The following is a 24,360-nucleotide window of genomic DNA, read 5'->3' on the forward strand; positions in this document are numbered from 1 at the left end:
CTGATGGGGAACAGCTCCATCATCCTACTCTCCCTGGTGGACCCCAGACTCCAGACACCCATGTACTTCTTCCTGGACAACCTCTCTCTGCTGGACCTCAGTCTCACATGTATCACTGTGCCCCAGCTTCTGGCCAACCTCTGCACACCAGAAAAGACCATTTCTGCCTGGGGATGCATCACACAGGCCTACCTCTTTCACTGGACAGGATGCACTGAATGTGCCCTGCTGGCCATGATGGCCATTGATCGCTATGTGGCCATCTGCCGGCCCCTCCAGTACACTCTCATCATGCGTGCCTGGGTCTGTGTGCAGATGGCAGCTGCATCCTGGTCCAGTGGCCTGGCCAATTCTCTGATTCAAGCCACACTCACGCTCCAGCTCCCCCTCTGTGGGCACCACACCCTGGACCACTTCTTCTGTGAGGTCCCTTTGCTCATCAAGCTGGCCTGTGGAGACACCACAGCTAATGAGCTGGCCCTGGCTATAGGAGCCATCCTTTTTGTACTGTTTGCTCCTCTGACAGTGCTCATCTCCTACACCTTCATTGCCAGGGCTGTGCTGAAGTTACCGTCAGCTGAAGGTAGGCACAAGGCACTCAGCACCTGCAGTTCCCACTTCCTTGTGGTCACCATGTTCTTTGGCCCTTCCATGTACATGTACCTCCAGCCTCCAGCCAATAGCACACAGGCCAAGTTCATGTCCTTTTTCTATTCTGTGATCACCCCAGTGCTCAACCCCCTTATCTACACCCTGAGAAACAAGGATGTGAAGACCGCATTGAAGAGAATCCTCCAATCCCAACATGGAATGTAGTCTTAAAATGCCAGAATTCGGATATTACAAAATCAACATTAAAAAATTGATACCTGGGCCAGGAATGTCACTCAGTGGCACTGCACCTGCCTGGCAAATGCAAGGCCCAGTACCACAATAAAAAAGAAAGAAAAAAAGAAGTCAGTAATTTTTCTATGTACCAATAATTAGCTAAGAAAGAAATCAGAAAATAATTTGCTTCACAATGGCTTGAAAAATATGATATTTAATATAAACAAGAAGATAAAAGAACTCCACAGTTATAATTTCAGAACACTGAAGAAGGAAACTGAGGGAAACACCAGCAGATAGAAGCACTTTCCATGTTTGTACACTGGCAGGATTTTTTTTTTTTTTTGGTTTTTTGAGACAGGGTCTCAGTATGTAGTTGAGACTGACCTAGAACTCACTATGTAGCCCAGGATGACCTCAAACTTGCAGTGATCCGCTGCCTCAACCTCCTGAGTGCTGGGATTACAGGCATGTGCCACAACACTTGGCCAAGCAGAACACTTTTTGGCCGAGTTACGGGGGATTGAACTTGGGACAATGCTCTTGCAGGGCAGGGAGTGGCACCAGTGATCTATATCCCAGGCCCAATAAATATTATTTAAATGTCCATATTACTAGAGCAGCCTGCATATTTAGTACAATCCCTACCAAATTTCTAATGACATTCATCACAGAACTAGAGCAAAGAATCTAAAACTTCATTAGAAAACAGAAAAGACAGAAAAGCCAAAGCAAAGGATGGAAAACAATACTCAGAGGTTCATTACCACAAAAGCATCAGGGGTAGCAATCCAAGTCTCAGAAGATGTGGGATTCCAGCCCAAACAGATCACATGAGGAAAAGAGGATCACAACATATCGGTTCCAGGAACAATTCAACAGAAAGAGATAACAACTGAGATATATGCATCAATTACCAGCACACCACATGTCATAAAACAAGTACTTATGGACAGAAAATATCAAATAAACACCAATACCACAATAATGGGGACTTTCAAACAGATCAAGTGGACAAAAATCAAAAAAGAAATATCAGAGCTGAACCAAACCTTCTAACACATAGTCCTAATTGGTATCTGTAGAGTGTTCTACACTACTATGACATGACACAGTATGCATTTTTCTCCGTAGCACATGAAGCTGCCCTCAAAAGAGACCACATATTGGCCTACAGAATTTGCTTAAACAAATACAAAAGAATCAAAGTTATCCCACGTAGAGTACCAGTTCACAAAGCACAAGAAAACAATAGCAAAAGAAACCACAGACATTTTACAAACACCTAGACATTAAATAACACACTCTTCAATAATCAGTAGGTCATAGAAGAAATCAAAGAAAAAGTTAAAGGGAGTTTCTTCAATCAAGCCATAATTTCACTACAATGTACCATAACCTATGGGACACAATGAAAGAATTCCTAAGAGGAAAGTTCATACCTGTGAATGTCCACATCAGAAAAACAGAGAAACTCAAATAAGTAACCTAAAGATATACCTCAAGTTCCTAGAAAAGAAAGAATAATCCATTGTTGGTAAGATTGTAAACTTGTACAACCACAATGGAAAAATTTACCTAACCATACAAGGTCCACTTGACCTAGCTCTTTCCCTCCTAAGTGCCAGAAAAAGTTAAAAACATCACATTACACTGATACATGCACACCCATATTTATAGCAGCACAATTCATAATAGCTAAATCTATATGTCAATTAACAGATTAGTAGATAAAGAAAAGTGATGGAGATCGTCAGTAGATGAAGAAAATATAGTACTGTATTAATACACAATAGACTACTATTCTGCTAAAAATAAATCTGAGTCATTTGTTGAAAAATGGACATATCTTGAGATAATGTAAAGTGAAATAAACCAGACAAACAAGCTCAAAGGTAGCATGGTTTCTCTTAAATAAGAGGCTCAAAGTATAAGCAATTTTAGGAATAAAATAAAAGATAGATAACAGAAAATGAGGAGGCAGATAATTGGCAAATAGAAAGGGGACAAAGAGATGGAGAGAGATGGAAGCGAGGAGAGAGAAAGGGAAAATACAAAGAATGAAGGGGTCATGTGCCTACACCAACTCTCCATGACTAATAGAATCATTTTGTGTCTCATACATATACTGATAAGAACTTTAAAATTTAAAAAAAGAAACAAGTTTACACTACTACAGCCATCTGACACTTGACAAAGGGGTAAAAATACATGTTGCATAAAACCTTCTTTCCAAATGGTGCTGGGAAAACTGGATAAGCATATGTAGAATACTGCAACTAGAGAGCTATATCTTACCCTGTACAAAAATCATTCCAAATGGATCAAAAACCTAACTGTAAAACCTGAACCTTTGAAACTGTAGAGGAAAACATAGAGGAGGGCTGGGGATTTCGCTCAGTGGCATTTAGCTCAGGCCTGCCTCGCAAGCACAAGGTCATGAGTTTCAACCCAGTATCTACCGCCTCCCCGAAAAAAGGAAAAAAGGAAAAGGAAAAGAAAATATAGGGGACACAAATAACTTCATAGATATGGGCAAAAGCTCCCTTAATAGGATGCACATAATACAAGAAATAATAGCAAGAATCAACAAATGGGGCTATGTCAAACGTAAAAGTTTCTTCACAGCAAAGGAAGCAACCAATAGATGAAAGAGACAGCCTATACAATGGGAGAAAATCTTTTCTATCTGCTCTTCTGACACCAGGTGGATACCTACAATATGTAAGGAACAAACATAAAAAACAAACAATAACAAAAACCCATATACCTAATCAATAAATGGGCAAATGAGCAGACACTGTTCAAAAGAAGGTTCAGTGACCAATACGTATATGCAAAAATACTGAATGTCTTTAGCCATCAGGGAAATGCAAATCAAAACTATTTTGAATGCCAAGGATACAGTTGAGCAGTGCAGCACCTGCCTAGAAAGCAAGAGACACTGAGTTCAATTCCCAGTACCAAAAAAAGGAAAATTTACACTGAGATCCTATGTCACCCTAGTTGGAACAGTCATTGGCAAGAATACAAAGGACAATAAATGTTGACAAGGACGTGGAGAAAGGGGGAAGACACATCCCCACACTGCTGCTGGGAAAGGGAATTAGCACAGCCCCTATGGGAATCAGTATGGGGCTCCTCAGGTCTAAAAGCGAGCTCCATGTGTGCCACATGTAACACTTCTTGGAATATACCCAAGGGAACTAAAGTCAGCGTGCCACAGGGACACCTGCACACCCATGATTCTTGCAGCAACGTTCACGATGTCCAAGAGGCGGAACCAGCACGGGCGCTCATCAATAGGTGACTGAGAAACCAAATGCGGCACATCTACACCGAGGAGTGTTATTCAGCCATAAAGAAGAATGGAGTTAAGTCACGAGCCAGAAAATGGATGGGACAGGAGATCCTCATGTTATGTGAAATAAATCAGACTCCGACAGATGAGCATTTTGTATTTTCCTAATATGTGGAATCTAAAATTGATAACATGAAAGTACAAGACAGACTATTATTTAACAAGGGGAAGGGAATGAAGGGGAGAAGGGTGCAAAGAAACAACTAGGTGGATGCAAAAGAAGGATATTAGTTATATCGTGAAGAGAGTGTGCTGTTGACATGACTTGATTGAGGTTTCCAGTACACTCCGTTAAATAAAACAGCAGGCTACAAAAATATACTTGTCGTCTGTCACCTTTATTTTCAAATGTGCACAATGTATAGAGATATCAAGAAATCCCCTAGAACACTTGTCACTCACTTGCACTATGCAGTCTTTGAGAATGAGATATTCTGCACAGTTCCTACAGCAGAGCATGGTTTGACTTTGCTGATCTACAGTGCTTCTAAGTGGAGGAAATGAAGACTCGCTATAATAAGGTAATGAACATGTTAATTACAAAGCATACATATCTCAGAAAATGGTGTCGTGGACCTCAGAAAATATCTTATTAGATGACTCAAACTTCTTCATTCCCAACAGAATGAATCCCCTACCTAGAGATGCTTTGAAAGAAAACAAAAGGAGCATCCGATGACTGCTTCCATCTCCTGAAGCAACCACAGGTGCACATCAGGTAACGCTGATGAGTCTGTCTCCAATTGACTTTCCAGGATCCCTAAGGGAAGAGTCTCCTTCCCCAGAACAAATCAGCCTGGCAGAAAGCAGAATTTATTGTAAAACAAAAGCAAACTCATCCTGCGGTTAAACACAGAAGGGAACCTGAAGAGGTTGCCAAAATTCTTTGTTATATGAATTTATACACAGAAAAGACTACTTCTTAGCCAAGTTGTGATTGGTCTATGGGACTACAAGCATGAAAGCTTGACTATAGGATCTTGGTGTAGGCAGCAGGAGTACTTTTGTAAGCACCCTTAACTGTAACGTTAAACAGAACAGAGACATTCTTTAGAGTTGTATGAATATTTTACTTCAGAGCAAGAAAATCCCACCAACCTGCCACAGCTGCTATCGTAAAAATCAATCAACAACAAATGCTGATGCCTCTGTTGGGAAAAGGGAAACATGCTCCACTGTTTTGGAAGCATAGACTGGTGCAACTATTTGGAATTCAGTATGTAGATTCCTCAAAGAACTAGGATCAGAGGTCCCATTTGACTTAGCTATTTCCCTGTTGTGTATCTTCCCAAAAGAATTAAAAGAATCATACCACAGTGATGTATGTGCACCCAGGCTCATAGTAGCACAATTTGTAACAACTAAAGACTGCAAACAATCATCCATCATCTGCAGACTGTATAAAGAAATGTGGGATTCTTTCCAAAATGGAGTACTACTCAGCCATAAAGAATGAGAAATCAGACACATTTATAGCTGAATGGAGGCACACTGAGGCGATACTCAAGTAAAATAAACATGACACATGTGTGTAAATACCAGGTAATTTCTCTGGTGTGAGAATCTAAAAGCGCAAATGAGCCCAAAATGGATAATAGATAACATTGTAAAATAGGAATAAAACGTCCAAGGGGAAGGAGAAGTGGGAGGCTTGGGGAAAAAGAAGAAATGGAATGGAGATAATATGAGAAAGGAAAAAATGGAAAAAGGTCGTTGTAAACAGGGAGAGGTGGAGGGGTTGAAGAGAGGGCAGCGGAATGAGGTAAAAATAAGAACCAAGACATATGATGCAAAGGTACAAATTTCCAATTTTGAATGTCATTGTATTGTATACCTAAAACGTACCTATAAATTTAATGAAAATGAAAACCTCAGAGTACAAAATTGTAATCAACCTTAGTAAAGACATTTGCAAGCAGTCACATGGCAGAAATAAAGACTGAAATCTATTCACTTCTGTCATTATTAACCTCCTTCAATAGTTGAAAGTAGAATTAACAAAAGGCTTTTGGAAGCATTCGTCTAGAATTTTCAATTCTCAAACACCGCAGTCCCTGAACTAATTGTGCACAGACACTTGGTCTCCAACAGAGAGGGTAGAGGTGAACACAGATCTCCTCACAGGAAGAAGGGGCCCCCACCTCAGACAGTCCACTGAGCCCCACAGCATCTTCAGCACCCTAACACACATGGAGCCGTCTAAGGGGAACTCGGGGCAGACTCTGCTACCCACAGATTCTGACTGCTACTGATTGGGAAGAGACTGCATTGGTAGAACAATACAGAAGGCAGAAGGAATTCTGGATGAGAACAGACATGGAGGAAATATTCTCTAAGTACAGAACACAAGGTCATCTCCAGTCCCCATGGAGGGGAAAAGGTGCTGAGGTCAACAGGTGTGGAACACAAACTTCTCTGAAGTTCTCTAAGCATAGTAATTAGCACCATTGCAAGCCTGGACCACAGTGATGGGAGGCAGGAGGCAGCCAGTTGGGGGGACACGCAGGCCCTGGGCTGTCAACACAGAGATTGTCATCTGCCTTCTGGGGACACAGGAGCACCCTGCTCTCACCACATCCCCCTAACATCCTGACGTGAGCCTGAGAAATCCACTTCTGCCCTTATCACACTTGACTCTGCCCTGAGCCCTAGCAGCATGCATGCCAACTGCCTCAGAGAAATCCAGGGCGATTATAGCGGTACCCAAGCTTATTATAACATCAGTGGTATGATACATCACACACATGCAAACCCTGACATTTGGGAGCTACACAGCTTTCATCTAGGCCAAGTAAAGTCAAAACACCTGCTCCCAAAGACAGGGTAGAAAATCTCAATTAATTGGATACAGAGTAGTAAAGTCCCCTTCGAAAAATCTAGGAAAAGTTTCTAAAACTACAACAACTAGATCAAACAAGGCTGCTCTCCTCACACTCCCCACTCTTCAGTTTACTCATCAGCCGACCCAGGCTCTGAGGAGTAAACTTTTGTTGCATGACTTCCTGCTATTCTTGTTTCTTCCTTATGTTTTGCTCAATACTTCGTTGAGGATACAAAGACCCTGGAGCTATGCCTGAGTCTGGCAACAGCTGATTGAAACCATTTCCCATGGTGAAGAAACCTCAGTTCAAGGAAAAAGGGTATTGTCCCATAAAACATTGCATAACACTGCCATAAAGTTGTCCCAGTGCAAGAAAATAACTATGTAATCAGATAAAATGCTTCTCAATTCCTACGGAAATGAAGCACCTGCTCAAGGCATGCTGCTCAAGTGTAATTAATTCTCAAATTTTTAAAGAAAAATTCCCCTATGGCTGGCATCAGTCCTCTATATTACCTAGGAGACAAGAGGACAGCACCAGGTGGTAAGAGACTGCATCAGTTCTATAGAATGACGATCATATTGTTTCAGAGTCTTGTCTTCAGGTGACTCAGGCATATTCCTCAGAGCCAGATGATTCCACAGACAAATAAATCAGGAATGAAATTCCCTGTAGAGTTTTCATCTCTACACACGAGGCCCTGAATTAATGGTCTCCCTGCACTAGCTCAGGTCTCAGGGGAGCCTAGCCAGGCACCCTCAGGAGCCCCCTACTAACCACTCTCTCTCCTGCCTGCGTTCTGATCACTCCCACCTCGCTGCCCATGAAACTCAGCTCTGAAGAGAACCTGCCTCACTAGAGCCGACCTGACTTTCCTCCACTGCTCTCCCATTGTGCATCTCTGCCTTCTTCACCTCAAGGTGAGTGAGTGCGGCTGGGCTGTTCTTCAGGAGGACACTTCATTCTTTCTCCTCCAGTGACCTCCACGCAGGATCATCACAGAGAGCCTCTCCCTTGCCGGGTAAGTGTGTGCACCTCTTGGTCTCATGCAGTAAGATCATAGGAACCATAGTAAAATCACTCAGACAGATTTTTTGAAATCTAATTATTACCCCCAAACTTCTATCACCACTAGATTTCAGGTTGAAAAATAGAAGACTGAAAACTTTACACATTTCTAAGTCAGTGTCAAAGGAAAAATTAATCACAGAAAACCCCATGATGGGGCTGAGAAAATACTAATCACCTCAGCAAACTGCTCCTCTAGTGCGCAGGAAGCATTGCACTGGATCTTAGGTAAAACAGAAGACAGAACATAAAATTGGTCATCTAGTGCCTTAAACGATGGCAGAGACACAGACTGATACAAGTGAAATTTTTAACAAAGTTTAGAATTTTGTAAAAATTAGGGGACAAAAAAATAACAGTTTATGTGATAAGTGAAAGAAGTGTCACTTCCCAGGGAAGCTAGACATTAATTCGTGCATTAATTAAATAGCTGCTCCAGGCCAAAACCATGGGAAGACAGGAAACTTAAACTCAGGACAAACTCCCACAGTGCTCACAGGCAGAAGCGGGTGAGCGAGAGACTGCACTGGACTCAGAACTCACAGCAGCACCCAGAGGCACAGATGGGGAGCCCTCGGGCAGATTCACAGAGGATCTGACTCCGGTGCAGGGGTCACAGGAGATGCAGCCTCCAGCAGTCAGTGTGGGAAGCAGAGGAAGAAGCCAGCTGTGCACGGGAGGGGCGGGGTCTTCACAGGAGGGGGGGCACGCTGTGGAGAGGATGAAGTCGGGTGCAGATGCATAGGACCAAGCAGAGTGGGGCTCAGAGGGGGCCTGGGTGTGGCAGGGCCAGCAAGAAGCCAGGCCTTGGTGCCCGAGGAGCCCACCCTGCTCCCAGGCTCGGGTCCCCATGGTGAATCAGGGCAGTCAGGACTCAGAGGTGCAGTGCACCGGCAGGCACAATGCCGTGCAGAGCGAATGCAGCAGGACTTTCCCCTTTACTCCAGAAGGAGGGTGGCGCCTCGCAGGCCTCTGCCCAAGTGGGTGTCTGGATGCGTTTTCATGCACAGAGCAGTTTCCGCTGGGCTTCTGGAACTAGAGGACTGTGATGCTGACTGACCAGTTCTCTTGGAGCTCACTCTGGAGCTGCTAAATGTCCTCCTGCCCTTTTCAGATCAGTGTTCCCTGAGGAGCCTTAGTCGTGCAAGAAAGGAAGGAAGAATTGCAAAGATAACTCAATCAGCCTCAGCCCAAGGTGTGGGGGGTGTTAAAGAACGTCCCCTTGCTGATATCACTGTGCTGTGAGCTGTGCAGCAGGATCCTGTGTGCCTGGTTCTCAGCACAGAGCTGCTGTGTCTCGGATCTGCGACCTCACATGGGACAAGAAATGTGTCCTACCCTGAGCTTTGCTTCTTCTTTTAGCTGCAACTGGCACAGCATGCTATTGTAGACCCCCTTTGCCCCTCATGCCCACGTCTACCTATCTCACCTAACAAGGGGACATTTCTTGGGGCCTAAGGACTTTATATAATGAGTGAAAATGAGGACTGTGGTCACTGAAGGTCACTGACCAGGGGACACTGAGGACAGGATGACTGGTGCCTCCAAATACCGGAGCAACCCCGTGACAGATGGGTCTGACATTATGGCCATGAGGACATTTTCATCTCAGTAACTCAGTCATGAGCTTCCTGGAGTTGTCTTTTGTTTGATTCTCAAACACTCAGGAACCAGATAGAAACACATCAGTTGTCATGGTCATGATGCACAGTGAAAACCCTTGAAAAACTTCCACTTCCCTGTGCCTCGCTTATTTCACCGAACACCACGAGCTTCAGCTTCAGCTCTGCTGCTGTTAGTGCCCGATTTCCGTCTTCTTTATAAAGCAGTGGTATTCAGTGACTCATGCACCACCTTTTCTTTAGACTCTTCCATGCTAGAGCCCTGCTGGTCCACACTTTGCCTGGTGTGCACAGTGCTTCCCTGACCTTGGGACTGGAGATGCCTCCAGGGCGTCCCTGGTTCCACTCCTGTGAGTAAGTCCCCAGGAGAGGGATGCTGGGCCACAGGATAGCTCCGTGTTTAATCTTTTCAGCAGTGTTCGTCCTGTTTCCATAAGGTCACACTTACCTTCCCCCAACACCATACCCTTCTCTCCACATTCTGGCTGATATTTTGCTCTTTGCCTTGCTCCTCACAGCCCCTCCAACAGAAGGGAGTTGAGAAAGATACACAGGCCACACTGTCACACCTGTGAGGTGAATAGCCAATCTCCTGGAAGCAGAGTGTAAGGTGGTGGTTTACCGAGGCTCAGGCCACGGCTTCCTCGGTGTTGGCTGAGAGTGGCCACAGGTGGAGTCACAGCCACACATCAGGGAGAAGTGAAGATCTGTGGTGCAGCATGGGGAGGCAGTGTGGAGAGTGCGCAACCCTGGGCCTTGAAGGACCTTTCCTCTGTTGTGCTAACTCTCTACTCTTTCTTTGCCATTGTCCTGTTCTTTCTGCCCCAGCTTCTTCTGTGTTTACTACACATGTACTTAGTTAGCCCCACTAATTACATGCAAATGTGCGAATCCATGGTCTGGAGATGAGTGATCAGAGTCTCACATAGATTATTGCACGGCAGTGGCACATTATCCTGCAATAAGGAAATGGGATTTAAACCCGAGCAACAAAACTCTCTCTGACACTGGATCTTGTGTGGTGGTGTGGATTTGTTTGTTTTTGTTTATTTAATTGCTTCTTATTCACAAACACAATCTCTTCTACAAGGAAGAAACCATTACTTTGCTCATGCTTTCTGTTCCTACTCATGCTGTTGTCCCCTGAGATTTTCCAAACTATGACAAGGGAATATTTTAGTACAGGAGGCTGACACTCAAGGTGATACTGTCCTCAAGCTTAGACATTCAGCTAACAGTGGGATGGTAGAACGTGGTTAGAGAGGAGCACTCTCGATGCAAACACTGCCCATAACCCTATATCATACCTCCACCCCTAAACAGATTGTCCACATTCAAGATCCAGTCCTCACTCTCCAAATCTTCTTGTCCTTTGTCTTTGCTTAGAACTAATCTGAATTTGACACTCTCACTGGAGTGTGGCCAAGGAATCCGCCACCCCTGGGCCCGGGCAAGTTCTTGATGCTTCATTACACGAAAGCATTTCAGGAAGGGTCAGTGAGAGACACAGGCTGATTTACTAGGGAGAGTAAGAAGGTAAGAGAAAATGGAAAAGGGATTTCAGCTTGGAAAGCTCTGATGGAAGGATTCAGCCTGGGCCATAAACAAAGGAATGTGTCAGGTTTTATACAAGAGCTGTGCAGGGCTAGGTCAGATTGGTCAGTTTCACTTTTGCAAGGTAGCTCTGAAGGAGTCTTTGGCATTAGAGAGAGCAATCCTGTCTCTGTGAGATCATCATTTCTGCTTGGTAGAGTCTGTTTTGAGGTTCTTCTCTATTTCATGATGCACACTGATTTAGAGAATTGGTAGCTAACCTTTGACACTGGTGGTATTTGTTGTTCTTGGAAGTCAAAACAATGTTCCTGTATGACTGTTTCCTTTGCCTAACCTCAAACCTTGGTTTTACTGCAATGCAGGCACTTTGTGATAAGATATGTGGGTTTGGGGTTGCAGTTTGCACACTCATCTCTAAAAGCTTAGCCACCACGGGTTTATGTGACAGAGACTTCCCGCACTCATGAATAATTGATGTCCCTGTAAATCTCTTATCATGGTGTCCTCTGTCTTGACGAGGATAACTTGGGTTGGGTAAATGCAGGGCTACTCCACCCCGTGTTGCCCTTTGGAGACAGACACTCCCTACATGGCTAACATGCTGATGTGAGAGATGAAAGAAGTCTAACCCAAAGATTTAAGGTAATAAAGGCAGAAACAACTGAAAGTCAAGCTTTGTTCTGTTTTTACTTACTCATTATATCTCAATGGGCCAAAATGAAGAGTTTCTAATTTTTAGAAAAAGATTTTAAGTCCCAACTGCCTCAGAAGTAAACATAAATCATGGTTTTAGTGAGTAACAGGTTAAGGCCTCAAGAGTGTCCCTGGCCTTCACGTGACCTGGGCTGGCTGCCTACATCCTGTGCACCTTCTACCTGATCTGTGAGCAACAGCTTCATGGGCTCAGTGGGACCACTGAGTGTTCGTAATGGGGCCAGCCTGGGCAGCAGTGTGGCGAGGAGCTGGTAGATGTGGAAAGTAAGGGTCGAGGCTGTGGAACAGTGATGGGCTGTGCCTGAGGATGGGCTGTGTTCTTGGAGAAGGAGGCTGGTGATAGCCAGCAGGAATTTAGGGCTGGTCCATCTCTAAGAGGGGACGTGGAGCAGTGAAAGCAGAGTCCCATGTCTCGTTGGCACCTGGGCCTTCCTGCCTGCACTTCAGTGGTGGATGTGCTTTCACTTCTCCACATCCAAGGCCACAGAAGGGCTAGAAAGCATCACAGAACTCTTAACACTTCTGAATGGTCACCTGCTCCTGGGGATCCCAACCCTGTTTCCCTGCTTGCTGTTCTAGGGCCAGCCTGACAGCCCATAGCACTGACTGCCCATAGTTCCAAATTTCCTCCCACCTGCCATATCTGCTTCTCCCAGTCTCTGTCACATGGGTCTTGAATTGGCTCGGTCTCAAGGCTTCTCTGCCTGGCTGTCTTCTCTCTTGCGAGTCCCTTCAAAAGGTTATTCTGAGTCAGAGCAGCCTCTTCAATCTGAGCTTTGTGGAGTCTTTCTCCTGATTCAGAAGCTAAGAGGATACCCCAGGGCCTCTGCATGCTCGGGAGGGGCCAATGTACTGCCAGCATTGGCCAGCTCTCTTTCTCTCTCCTGTATGCCTTATAGTCTGCTACCAGACCCCATGCATAGAGTGAAAAGGTGTGCCTGGTACTCATGTGGGGACTGGGGAGCCAGAAAACATGGATGCCCTCTGAGCCAAAAAGAGAGACTAGTAGAGAAAGATGTGGGGTGTTTCTCTCAGGAGAGTTAATAGACCTTCCTGGAAAGCCAGCTGTGTGTGGTAGCCTCTCATGGGTTGCCAGCCTGCCCACCGTGTGGCTGTTTCTGGGACTAGCTCACCACTCACACCAAACAGGAGGCTGCTTTTGTCATTTTATATTTTGGTTTGGGAATTCAGACAACAAAGGCTATTTCTTCCCAGATCTTGTCCTGCATTTAGGGTGAACCACAGCCAAGTGAGGACCACCCTGGAGATTCACTGTTCAGTTAAACTGCAGAGCTGTTCATGAACTAAAACAGCTTCATTAAAGTATGCTAAATTTTCTTAAATGGTACCTGGCTTTGTTCTCATGTTGGTCTCCAAGGATCTCAATACAACTGACCACACCTTCATAAAATAAACTGTGGGCCATTTATTTAGTCATCTCCTGTGTATTACTCAGAGTTTATCATGAAACTTAGTGAATATTTACTACAGAATTCTGCATTTTCAACTTTGGAATTTTGTGCAATAGTTCCCTTCATATATAGTGAACTTTTCCAAATTATTAGTGATTTTCTGACTGTAAACATTTGCAACTTAATTAAAATATTACCCTTTAATATCTATGAACCTCAGAAATTACACACTTGTCATAATGTGAATTACACATTTCTATTTACTATTCTATATGAATTGCACATTTCTATTTACTATTCTACCTTTCACTTTCCAGAATAAGGTGGGTTGGAGGTTGCAATGATTCATTCTTGTCTCTTTTCTCTTTAAGCATAAAGAAAGATTTTTTTTCCTAATAAGTCTCTAGATAAAGTAAAAGGCTGAACATGCATTGGAGAGAATCAGCAAATTTGAGGACAGCACAATTGAAAGGGTCAAGTCTGAAGAATAAAGAATAAGATTGCAGTAAAGTGGACAGACAGAAAGACCTGTGGGACATAATGAACCAGACCAACATAGCATTATGGGGAGCCCAAAAAGAGAGAAAAGACAAGGTAATATTTCATTAAAACTTAGCAGTCAAGTTTCTAAGATGATAAAGAGTGAATAAAAATGCAAGAAGCTCAACAACTATGTGAAGAATGTGGAAGGGAATAGTGATGCTCAACAACCAGGCCATGAACCCACCGAGAGGTCCAACTGGAGACTTTATTCAGGGAGTGGGTGCAGAGAGGGAGAAAGGGAAGAAGAAGAGAAATAGAGAGAGCATAAAGAAAGGAAGGTCCTTTTATCATTTTTGGGGTGGGCTATTGCTTATTTATGAGGAGTGGTCTACCTTTAACCTATTATAGGCCAGGTTGCCCTTTATGGGTTTAGTCCTGGAGAAACAAGTTTAAACTCTCCAGACCGTTGTGGCCTTGGGGGGGAAGGGAAATTAAAGATCAGAGCATGAGGTCTTTAAGAGCCAAGAAGCACCAGGAAAACGCAGCCTGTGATGGCAGCATCATGTCCCTAACATTCCCCCCTCTTTGGTTTAGATAAGAAATGGTGGTCAGTGCAAACCACATGCCAGAGGAAGGGGGCAATGTATCTGTCTTCTGTAACTACTTCCTGCTGAGTCTGGGATGTCGAGTCGACCTAGAGGCAGGCATGGGCCCTAGCTGGCTGTGTTATCCATTATGAGCATGGAATTGTTGACCACAATAGCATTTTTTTCTGCAATTGTTGGTAGGGCTTCCTGAGAAAAGTCCAAGCACAGAAATCAGTTAATGATGGAGGAGAGAGAGGTAGAAGATAATTTGTATGAGGCTGTGGACTGGGTTAGAGGTATACTAAGAACAAGTAAAAAGGCAAAGATTGTGACTTCAGTCAGGGTGAAGTCTGATAACATTTTTTGGAGCCACGCATTAGTGACCCAATTGGCTGTGTGGGTAACAGGACAAGGGTGGGGAGCAAACCAGAAAACATCAATCCAAAGATCATTTAGAAAATGTTCAAACTGAGCCAAGATTTGAGCTATGGTTAGTTAGTTGGCTGTCATGTAAACGCGGTGGTCTCACATAGGTCCCTGGCCTGAAATATCAGCTGGTGAGCCATCTGTCAGGAGAATTGAGTGGAGAGGCGACTGACCTGGGATAGAATAAAATGGAGAACACAGGGGGCAACTGCATAGGTAGATATGGAAAGGGCGGCAGAAATCAGCTGTGGGCCAGTCTGAAGAGTGGCAGGAATTTGATGATTTGGTCAAAGAACTAGCATAAGGTGACCAGGAACATGATTTCAGAAGATCCTGTCTGGGTCTGAAGGAGGGCTGAGTTAGGATGGGAGAGAGTCAAGGTACACACCAGGGGTTTATCACAGGCCAGGTGGTCTTTTATAGGTTTGGTCCTGGAGAAACAGGTTTAACCTCTCCAGACCTCTGTGGCCTTGGGGGGAAGGGAAACTAAAGATAAGAGCATGAGGTCTTTAAGAGCCAAGAAGCACCAGGAAAATGCAGCCTGTGATGGCAGCATGAGCTTCCTAACAGAATGTGCACAAGCAGATTCACACATGCATTAAAGTCACCCAAAAGAAGATTAAACAAAGGGAGTGGAAAAATGAAAACAGCAAGAGTGAGGGTGATTTTTCACAACCAAACTATCTTTGAAAGGGAGATTTCTCCTTATAAATGTCATTAACATCATATAAGAGGATTGACAAACATTGGAAATATTAGAGGCCTTGGGCATTGTGCTTAGAATCTAAAATGGTACATCTGTAATAGGACACAGCATAAATGGATACCAGTGAAACAACATGAGACCCAGGGACTCTACTTCCAGTTATGTCCTCAAAAGTATTGACAGCAGAGTCCTGCACAGGCATTTGGGCACCAATGATCACAGAAGCATCACTCACAATAACAAAATTATGGAAGCTTCAAAGGCTGCACTGACAGATGAATGCTCAGAAAAATGTAATAATCATGTACAAAGGAAATGGACTCTAACTTTAAAATCATCGCAAATTCTGACAACTACTACATGGATGAATCTCAGCAATAACATATACTCTGGGGTTCCCTAACACCCAAACCACAGACCTGCACCATCCCATGGTCTATTAGCAACTAAAATGGACAAAAGGAGGTGCACAGCATGGGATCAATTGAGGCTTCATCTGTACCTATGGTACTCACCATCTCTGCCATGACCACCTAAGCTGTGGCTCCTATCAGATCAACATGGAATTAGATTCCCTTGGGCACATGAACTCTACTATAGAGTGCATATGTGAGGGATCTTGGGTGCCTGCTTCCCATGAGAATGTAAACCTTGGTGATCAGAGGTGGAGCTGCGGCAGTGATGCTAGCACTGGGGAGCAGCTGCAAATACAGATGAGTGTTACCAGAGTGTTTTAACTGCAGGGACAATGATACATCAATTCCTTGCAAACTCAGATGAAAACATTACCAGTAAGTGGAAAATCAGAATTAAGCTGCATGTGGTGCCAGGTATTACAGTGGTTGTCAGTTCTTGCCCTTCAGTTGAACAGTTGCATATGAAGACAGACTTAAGGATATACAACACTTACTGAGGTCTACACTTGGCCCTTCTATTTAACACCTCCCACTGTGCTCCTTCTCTGAACTGTGAACTTCTCTCAGTTGCAGTGCTTTTGGTAATTTCATAAGCTATGCCTAGCCACAATGATTAAGAGACAAAGTGCCCAAACAGCTTCTGTGACAAGGGGAAAAATCTGAAGATGTAACAGCACAAAACTCGTAAGATTTCCAACAGAAAGAAAACTGCATCTAAAAGAAAATACATGAAAGTGTTCTACTTAAGTTTTGGCTTCATTGAGAGAAGAGATTTACATTCTCCAAACCTGTTTTGTATAGCATGTGGCTGGCTATCCAACTAAGGTATGAAAACCCCAAAACTCCTTGAATATCAAACATTCCAAATTTTTTAAAAAGGCTTGGAGTCCTTCAGTGGGAAAAAACGTGAACGTGAAAAACGAGAAATAGCAGAAGGTACCACTTCATCAAATGTGTCTACTCTGATGGGATCATTCTGAGTAGCTGACCACACTGCTAAAGCTGAAAGCAGCCTTTCACTATTTCTACAGAGTTGATTCTGCCTGCTGCTAAAGACATTTCTGAAGAACTTTTAGGGCAGACTGCATTCAGATGGCTAGCATCATTTATAGACAAATTGATGAGTAGCAGATGATTCTTGGGCACAGTACAGAGGATAAATGAGGTCCTGATCCACATCAGGAGACACCACCTGATCATGCGACACAGCAACAATGATGATTTTCATGCAATATATTTTTCAGGATGATGTACATGAGGGTATGTTATGTGCACCTTTGTTGCCATCCAAAACAACAGCTGAAGAACTCATGTGTTTGAGGGATGTGTCCCAGAAGGCACTTCTTCATGTGAATCTGTGCACTGTGTGATCCATGGAGAAAGGCTGTCTGGCCAAACAGTGTCACCTGAACTGAACAATGTTTGCAAGTACTAAAAAATTAACAAACACATTAAAGTTCAGGCTCTGACCTCATGACTGTGCCTGAAGCTCTTTGAGGACACATACACAGTCCTTACATGCCTTCTATTACACACGGAGGGGAAAAGATTTCTAAAGGAAGATCACTTTCCAAGGGTTTCAAATTACAAGAGATATTTAGAGATTTCTCTGAGAATAACACTAACCACAGTCACCATATTACAGTGACATTGATAGGGCACCAAATCTTGCTTGCTTGTGTGACATACTCAACCTAATTGATAATCTCAGTCTGTCACTTAAAGGGAAAAGCACAGTTGTGTTCAACTCAGCAAAGAAAATGATTGTATGTGAAGCAAAATGAAATATTTGATTAATGAGCATACAGTGAGATTTTAACATGTTTCAAACATTAACAGAGATTGACAAAAGGGGGCAAAGCTGGGACTGCTTTCTGTCAGGCTGTGCACAATCACCAATCTCAGCTTTCAAAGGAATGTAACTATTATTTCACAAATAAAATGCCCAGCAAATTGAGAAAGAGAGAGCACATTACCCATCTGAGAAGAAGCTAGGTGATACAACTTTATGCATGCTAAAAGAGAATCATCTGCTTGAGATTGCAAATAACTGGTCTTCAAATTATGTTTAAGCCAACTTCAAATCCTAGCACATTCTGATTTAAAGTCAGGATGAAATATCCTGAAGTCACAGAAGCACCAATGAGCTCACTTCCATTTACAGCATCTGCTCCTTGCAAGCAGGACTTTCTGCAATGACAGCCACCAAGTCCAGATTATGGAGTAGATAGGACATCAGTAAAAGATCGAAAGAGTTACATCTCCTGTTACACCCAAGTGGGACTGTCTAGTTTAAGGAAAATAAGCTCAGGGCTTGCACTTATTCTATAATCTATATTCATTTCACTAAATTGTTGTATAAATCTCAGATGTAATAATAATTGAAAGAGAGTACACAATAAATATAATGCACTTGAATCATCCAATCCCACAACCTATATAAAGTGCATAGGAAAATTATCTTCACTAAACCAGAACAAAAAGCTTCTTAACCTACTGATAGATGTTTAATAATATAATTACAATATATCAATTAGTACAGGATTTAAATTTTCGGAGATATTTACATCAGCCAAAACTGTAGAGAATGAATGGGAGCGGTGAGTACCAGAATGTGAGCAGGAGAGTGGAGGTATTCTATTATAGTCTGTCCTGATTTCAGTATCACAAATTGGAGCATGGCGGAGGGACCAAAGGAAAAAAAATGAAGACAGGAAGCACCACAGTGTGCCTGGAAGCACTTTAAATAGGAAGGGATGTTATGTGCATTTTAAATGCCTAAAGCAGGTATAAGGATAGATAGTCCCCAGAATAACTCCATTTGGTGGCCTCCTCCCATCACTGAAATTCACTGTCACATTTTCTCTCTCAACTTTCACCAAGTGCTAGTGAAATAAGAAACCCTCACCTTTCTGGACTGAGAGGAAACACGAGGCAGAGTCCTACACAACACTCCAGAAAGCAGTGCTCTATATTCAAGGGACCATGTGGCCGTTTCTACATGAACACAGAACACAACAATTAATGAACGGAAGTAGGAGGTTTCTTTTAAAGGAGAGTTGAGACAGACAGTGATAGAGAGACGTCCTCATATAAACAGATAAATCGTTCAATGGACTCAACTCTACATAGAAGTTCTCATCATGTCTTTGTTCACCTTTATCCTGACTTTCAAATCACAGAGTAGGACAGTATTATCTAAACACTGAAGAAGTTTTCTGAACTGTTAAGGGAATTTTTATTACCCAAAGAAAGTAAAAAGTTGATGGTGCTACCAATAAATCATTAAAACTCTAAAATACTTCAATCCTTCAAATATTGCCATCTCTTTCCTTCTAGGTATATACAAGGCAGGTGCCATGAAAAGAGAAAATGTGAGTTTTCCCAATACTTTTGTCCTGCTGGGATTCTCAGAGTTTCCATGGCTGGAGAAGCCCCTCTTTGCAGTGGTCCTGGTCTCCTACCTCCTCACCCTGCTGGGGAACAGCTCCATCATCCTCCTATCCCTAGTGGACCCAAGACTACAGACGCCCATGTACTTCTTCCTGGACAACCTCTCTCTTCTGGACCTCAGTGTGACCTGTGCCACTGTGCCTCAGCTGTTGGCCAACCTCTGGGAACCAGACAAGACCATTGCTGCCTGGGGCTGCATCACACAGGCCTATATATTCACTTTGACAGGCTGTGCTGAATGCATCCTGCTGGCAATGATGGCCATTGATCGCTATGTGGCCATCTGCCGGCCCCTCCTTTACACTCTCATCATGCGCCCCTGGGTGTGTATAAACATGGCAGCTACATGCTGGTTGAGTGGCCTGGGCAATTCTGTGCTACTTGTAACTCTGACCCTCCAGCTCTCCTTCTGTGGGCACCACATGCTGGACCACTTGTTCTGTGAGGTGCCTGTGCTCATCAAGGTAGCCTGTGGTGACACCTCTTTTGAGGAGCTGGCCCTGGCTTTGGCATCCATCCCTTTTGCTCTACTGGCTCCCCTAGTGGTGATTATCTCCTACATCTTTATTGCTAGGGCTGTACTGAAGTTACCCTCAGCTGAAGGAAGGCACAAGGCACTCAGCACCTGCAGTTCCCACTTGCTGGTGGTCACCATGTTCTTTGGCCCTTCCATGTACATGTACCTCCAGCCCCCTGCCCACAACACACAGGCCAAGTTCACATCCTTCTTCTACTGTGTGATCACCCCAGTGCTCAATCCACTCATCTACACCCTGAGAAACAAGGATGTGAAGGCAGCATGGAAGAGGATCCTGCAATCTCAGGGTGAGGTAAAGTCTTTATAATCCATATCTAAGTTACAAAATTAAATAGAGCTTTTGAAAAAACAAAGGAAAGAATCTTTTGAATACAGAAACAGTAGGGGAAGAGAACATAAAGGTGTAATATACGTTACATATAGGTACAAATTTCCTGGGATGAACATGCACTTTATATACTGTGAATATGTACTAATACAAAAATCAATAGCTTTTCTATAGAGCAGTAGTGAACTAACTAAAAAAAAGGAAAGTAATTCCATTTATAAAGCTTGCAAAAAATAAAATATCCAAGGATCAATCTAACCATGAATGTTGAAGACTTCCATGATGAAAATTTCAGAATATGGAAGAAAGAAATTAAAGGGGACACTAGAAGATGGAAAGACTTCTCATTTTCATGGATGTCATTTTCATGGATGGCCAGAATTAATATTATTAAATTGGCTGTATTACCAAAAGCAATCTAAAGAATCAATTCAATCCCCAACAAAATTCAAATGACAATCTTCATACAGCTAGAAACAAATCCTAAATTTCACATAAAAACAGAAAAGACAGAATCCTAAGTAAAAAGAGAAACTCTAGAGGCATCTCAAAACCAAAAGTGAAATTGTAAGACAAAGCCATAGTAACAAAGCAGCATGGTACTGGCACAAAAGCACATACAAACTAGATCAAAGGACCCCAAAACAAATGCACATAGAGATTGAAAATGGCAGAGTGAATAACAGCAGCAAAATACAGCCTGTTCATTTCCAGGGGCCTGGAATCCAGACGTATAGTACAGGAACTGCATGAGAGTTGTGGTTGTTTGTTTTTTGTTTTTTTGTTTGTTTGGTTGGTTGGTTGTTTTTTGTTGTTTTTTTTTTTTGCCTGAATAATTATAAGCAGACCTTCAGAAATCAGGAAAGACTTGACAAGGAAAGTGGAAATACAGGAAATCTGAAAATGCTGAGTGCAGTACAGAGAAAGTAATGAAAAAGTCTGAAAAGCTAAACCCAAATACCAAAGAGAGGTCCTCACTCCACTAATGCAAGTTAAGCACAGGAGATTATCAGCTGGAAGGAGAAGCAATGGACTGGGCTGGTAGCACCAAATCCCAAGAAGCCCACAGTTACTGTAAACTACAAAGAGAGAATGCAGTTTTAACTGAAAGTAACACCGTCCACGTGGCAGTCTAGAGTGGGAGAAGAAATCCAGGACAGAGGCCACCATAGGTGAGGGATCAATGAGGGAAAGGGTTGGTCGACTAACACTGTGCTACAGGGACATCTTGAGTCTAACAGCTTGAGGGAAGGGGGCAGCACTGCAGAGGAGAGACTCCCGGAACAAGCTCTCCAACATTGCCTCCCACTCACCTGGATGGAAGGAGAAACCCATCATGGGGCTGAACGACACTTAGGGCCCAATAAAACCATGAAATGCAACCAGAGAAAGGGAGAGCCGGCAACACAAAAATAAGAAATGTCCCCCAGCATCCTCACAAACACCGGGAATACTGTGTCCCTGCAGCATCCTCCCACCACCAACCCCTCAGGGACTAAAAGGAAAACCCCACACCCTAGGCACAGAAAGGCAGAACACGGGGAACTGTGGGCAGCCCAGAGCTCACTGGGAAGGGCTGGGAGATCTCATTCCTGGAGACTTGGGGAGGGGAGAGACTCACTGCAGCTGCACAGAGTGGGCCTTTTCCCATTGCTTCCCCAGACACCAGAACGATCTGAGACAGCGTGAAATCCTTCCCACCACCCACGGCCCCACATGGGAAAGGAGGCCCTCCGCTGAGCCTGGGGACTGTGCTGAGGTCCACAGGTTGGAAAGCAGAGCTCTTGGGACAGGGGCCAAGGGTGGGTAAGGCCTGAGGGTGAAGCAACAGAAAGCATTGCCTGAGCTGAGCACTTCTGAGCTGAGCACGGGGCAGAAAGCTCCTGTGCAGAGTGTGGAGATGATGGTAGGATTGTCCTGCAATAAGGGGCAAGCGAGTGGTGGCCACTGGTGGAGGTCAACAGAGATCTGGGTGTTGGGCAAACTGCACTGCATCCTCTCCCTCCCCAGTTAAATCAGGAGGTTGGATTTCCACATAGAGACAGAGGCCTGCAGTTGGCCACACCTAAACCGTGGCTTGCAGCCAGGAGGCAGACACTGACAGCCCTCTCCAGGACCAGGCAGGTGGTTAAGAAGTCCACAGGGGAGACTGCAGTGGAACTACAAGGACAGCACGCAGGGAGCTGTGTGGACCCTCCGGCTCCATGGTATTTCAGCTGTGTCAGGGCTTCTTCTTTGTTTCTCTTCGTGTCTGTTCTGGGGTTTTTCTTTCCTTTTCTTTTCTTTTTTTTTTCCTCCTATTCTTGCTTCTTTGTTATTTTTATTTTTAATGTTTTCCATTTTTTCTGCTTCTCTACGCCTGCCTTTTCTCTTTTCCCTTTCTTCTTTGGTTTTCTTCATTTTCCTATCCCCTTCTCTTTTCTCTCTGCTTCTCAGCCTTTTTGCAACATATATGCAGGAAGTACTATGTACTTGCAACAGCAAATGAGATTTGAGCAGTGCTATAGCTTGAATTTGACAACTTGTGGCCATGTGGGTTATGCTCAGCAGAAATATGATTAGAAGTACAGTTACATGACCGATCTTGGTTCTCACTTTTTCACCCATAGCCCTTCCTTCCGTTAAAAAGTACCAATAAACTCAATGAAAAAAAAAGACAAAAGATACATGCTTAGAAGATTCAAACACTAACTACAAACAACCTTTCAGCCACCCTCAATCTCTGGTTATATTTTCCTTCCTCTGTATCTCTCCTCCAGCCTCCACAAATATTCTCTCAAACTTCTTCAACACTAGACCTTTACTCCAGCTATAAAAATAACTCCACATGCTCTGACCTCCTATTTTTACCCACTGACATTTCTCTTATCTCCCTCTTTCTTATTGCCTTACCTCCTTCCTTTTCAAAATCCCCGTGTCTTCTCCCATTCTGTCACAGTCCAACCCAATAGCTAATAACAATGTAATACAGTCTTTGAGAGTTAATTAGAAAAAATAAAAATTATCAAAAAAAGTTTTAATGTTCATGATGGATGAATGACTGAATCCATGGTTGTGTTAGTAGCCAATAGAAATTCTCTCCCTATAACACAGTGACTGGATCCAACCTAATTAAACTGAATATGTTAAAGTGGTAGACAATGCCTCTTTAAAAATAAAACCAAGATCATGTCACTGGAAACAGAACCTTAACAGATCTTCTACCAACAAACTCTTCTTGTATTTGACCTCAACCTTCAGCACAAAAAGGGAACATGAAAACAAAAGCCAACAAATTTCCTTCAAAGACATTCAACTCTCTCAGAGCAGATCCAAAAGGCACTGATGAAGATTAAATCAAACACCAATTAACTGAATTATAAAAAATTGTGAAAGAGGAAGCAAAGAAACTTGGTGAGCTCAAAGCTGATGTAAAAAAATCAGAACGTGAAATTAGCTAACTGAACAATTCTTAAACAATAATCACATAAAAAGCAGAACTAACCAAAACCATAAAAGATATGAGGGACAAGTATATCAGAGAAATAGAGTCCACAAAGAGGTTCCAAACAGAAAATCCAAAGATAAAGACTTCTATTGAGCATAAACTGTATAAATGATCAATGTAAGGAGAATGCCTGACCTTGAAAACAGATAGGAAGCACAAGACCAGATGCTCTGAGACAGCTTAAAACAAGAGAGGAAGGAAAACTGATCAAACAGCTACTGGATGAGGGAAAAAAGTCTAACCTAAGACTACTTGGAGTTACAGAAACAGTAGCGGTCCACATGCATGGAAAAAACATTCAGAGATCACAGAAGAAATTTTTTAATTATGGGAAAACAACTCATAGTATAATTAAGAATATGGTTAAGTAAGACATAACAATTATAACGAGGAAAAAAATCTTCATGACACACCATAGTCAAAATCCCAGAAGTGTAATACAGGGTCAAAATCTTAAAAGCTGTCAGGAAAAATTTTTAAAAATCATGTATAAAGACCCAGGAAGGACCCAAGGACCCCAGAGGGGGTTTTTTTCAGCTGCCTGCCTGCCTGCCT

The 24,360-nt window shown here is 43.2% G+C and overlaps 2 protein-coding genes across 2 annotated transcripts; both read left to right on the forward strand.

Moving 5' to 3' along the window:
- The first annotated feature begins 3 nt into the window (after positions 1-3).
- Positions 4-816, forward strand: LOC104873224 (olfactory receptor 2G3). The gene has a single exon (XM_010639817.1). It carries the CDS (start codon positions 4-6, stop codon positions 814-816), a length of 813 nt encoding a protein of 270 aa, XP_010638119.1.
- An 18,542-nt stretch (positions 817-19,358) lies between these two features.
- Positions 19,359-20,297, forward strand: LOC104873216 (olfactory receptor 15). The gene has a single exon (XM_019209964.2). It carries the CDS (start codon positions 19,359-19,361, stop codon positions 20,295-20,297), a length of 939 nt encoding a protein of 312 aa, XP_019065509.2.
- The last annotated feature ends 4,063 nt before the right edge of the window (positions 20,298-24,360 follow it).

Source organism: Fukomys damarensis, unplaced genomic scaffold, assembly GCF_012274545.1.
Source record: "Fukomys damarensis isolate Sample0158 unplaced genomic scaffold, DMR_v1.0_HiC HiC_scaffold_3, whole genome shotgun sequence".
Taxonomy (NCBI): domain Eukaryota; kingdom Metazoa; phylum Chordata; class Mammalia; order Rodentia; family Bathyergidae; genus Fukomys; species Fukomys damarensis.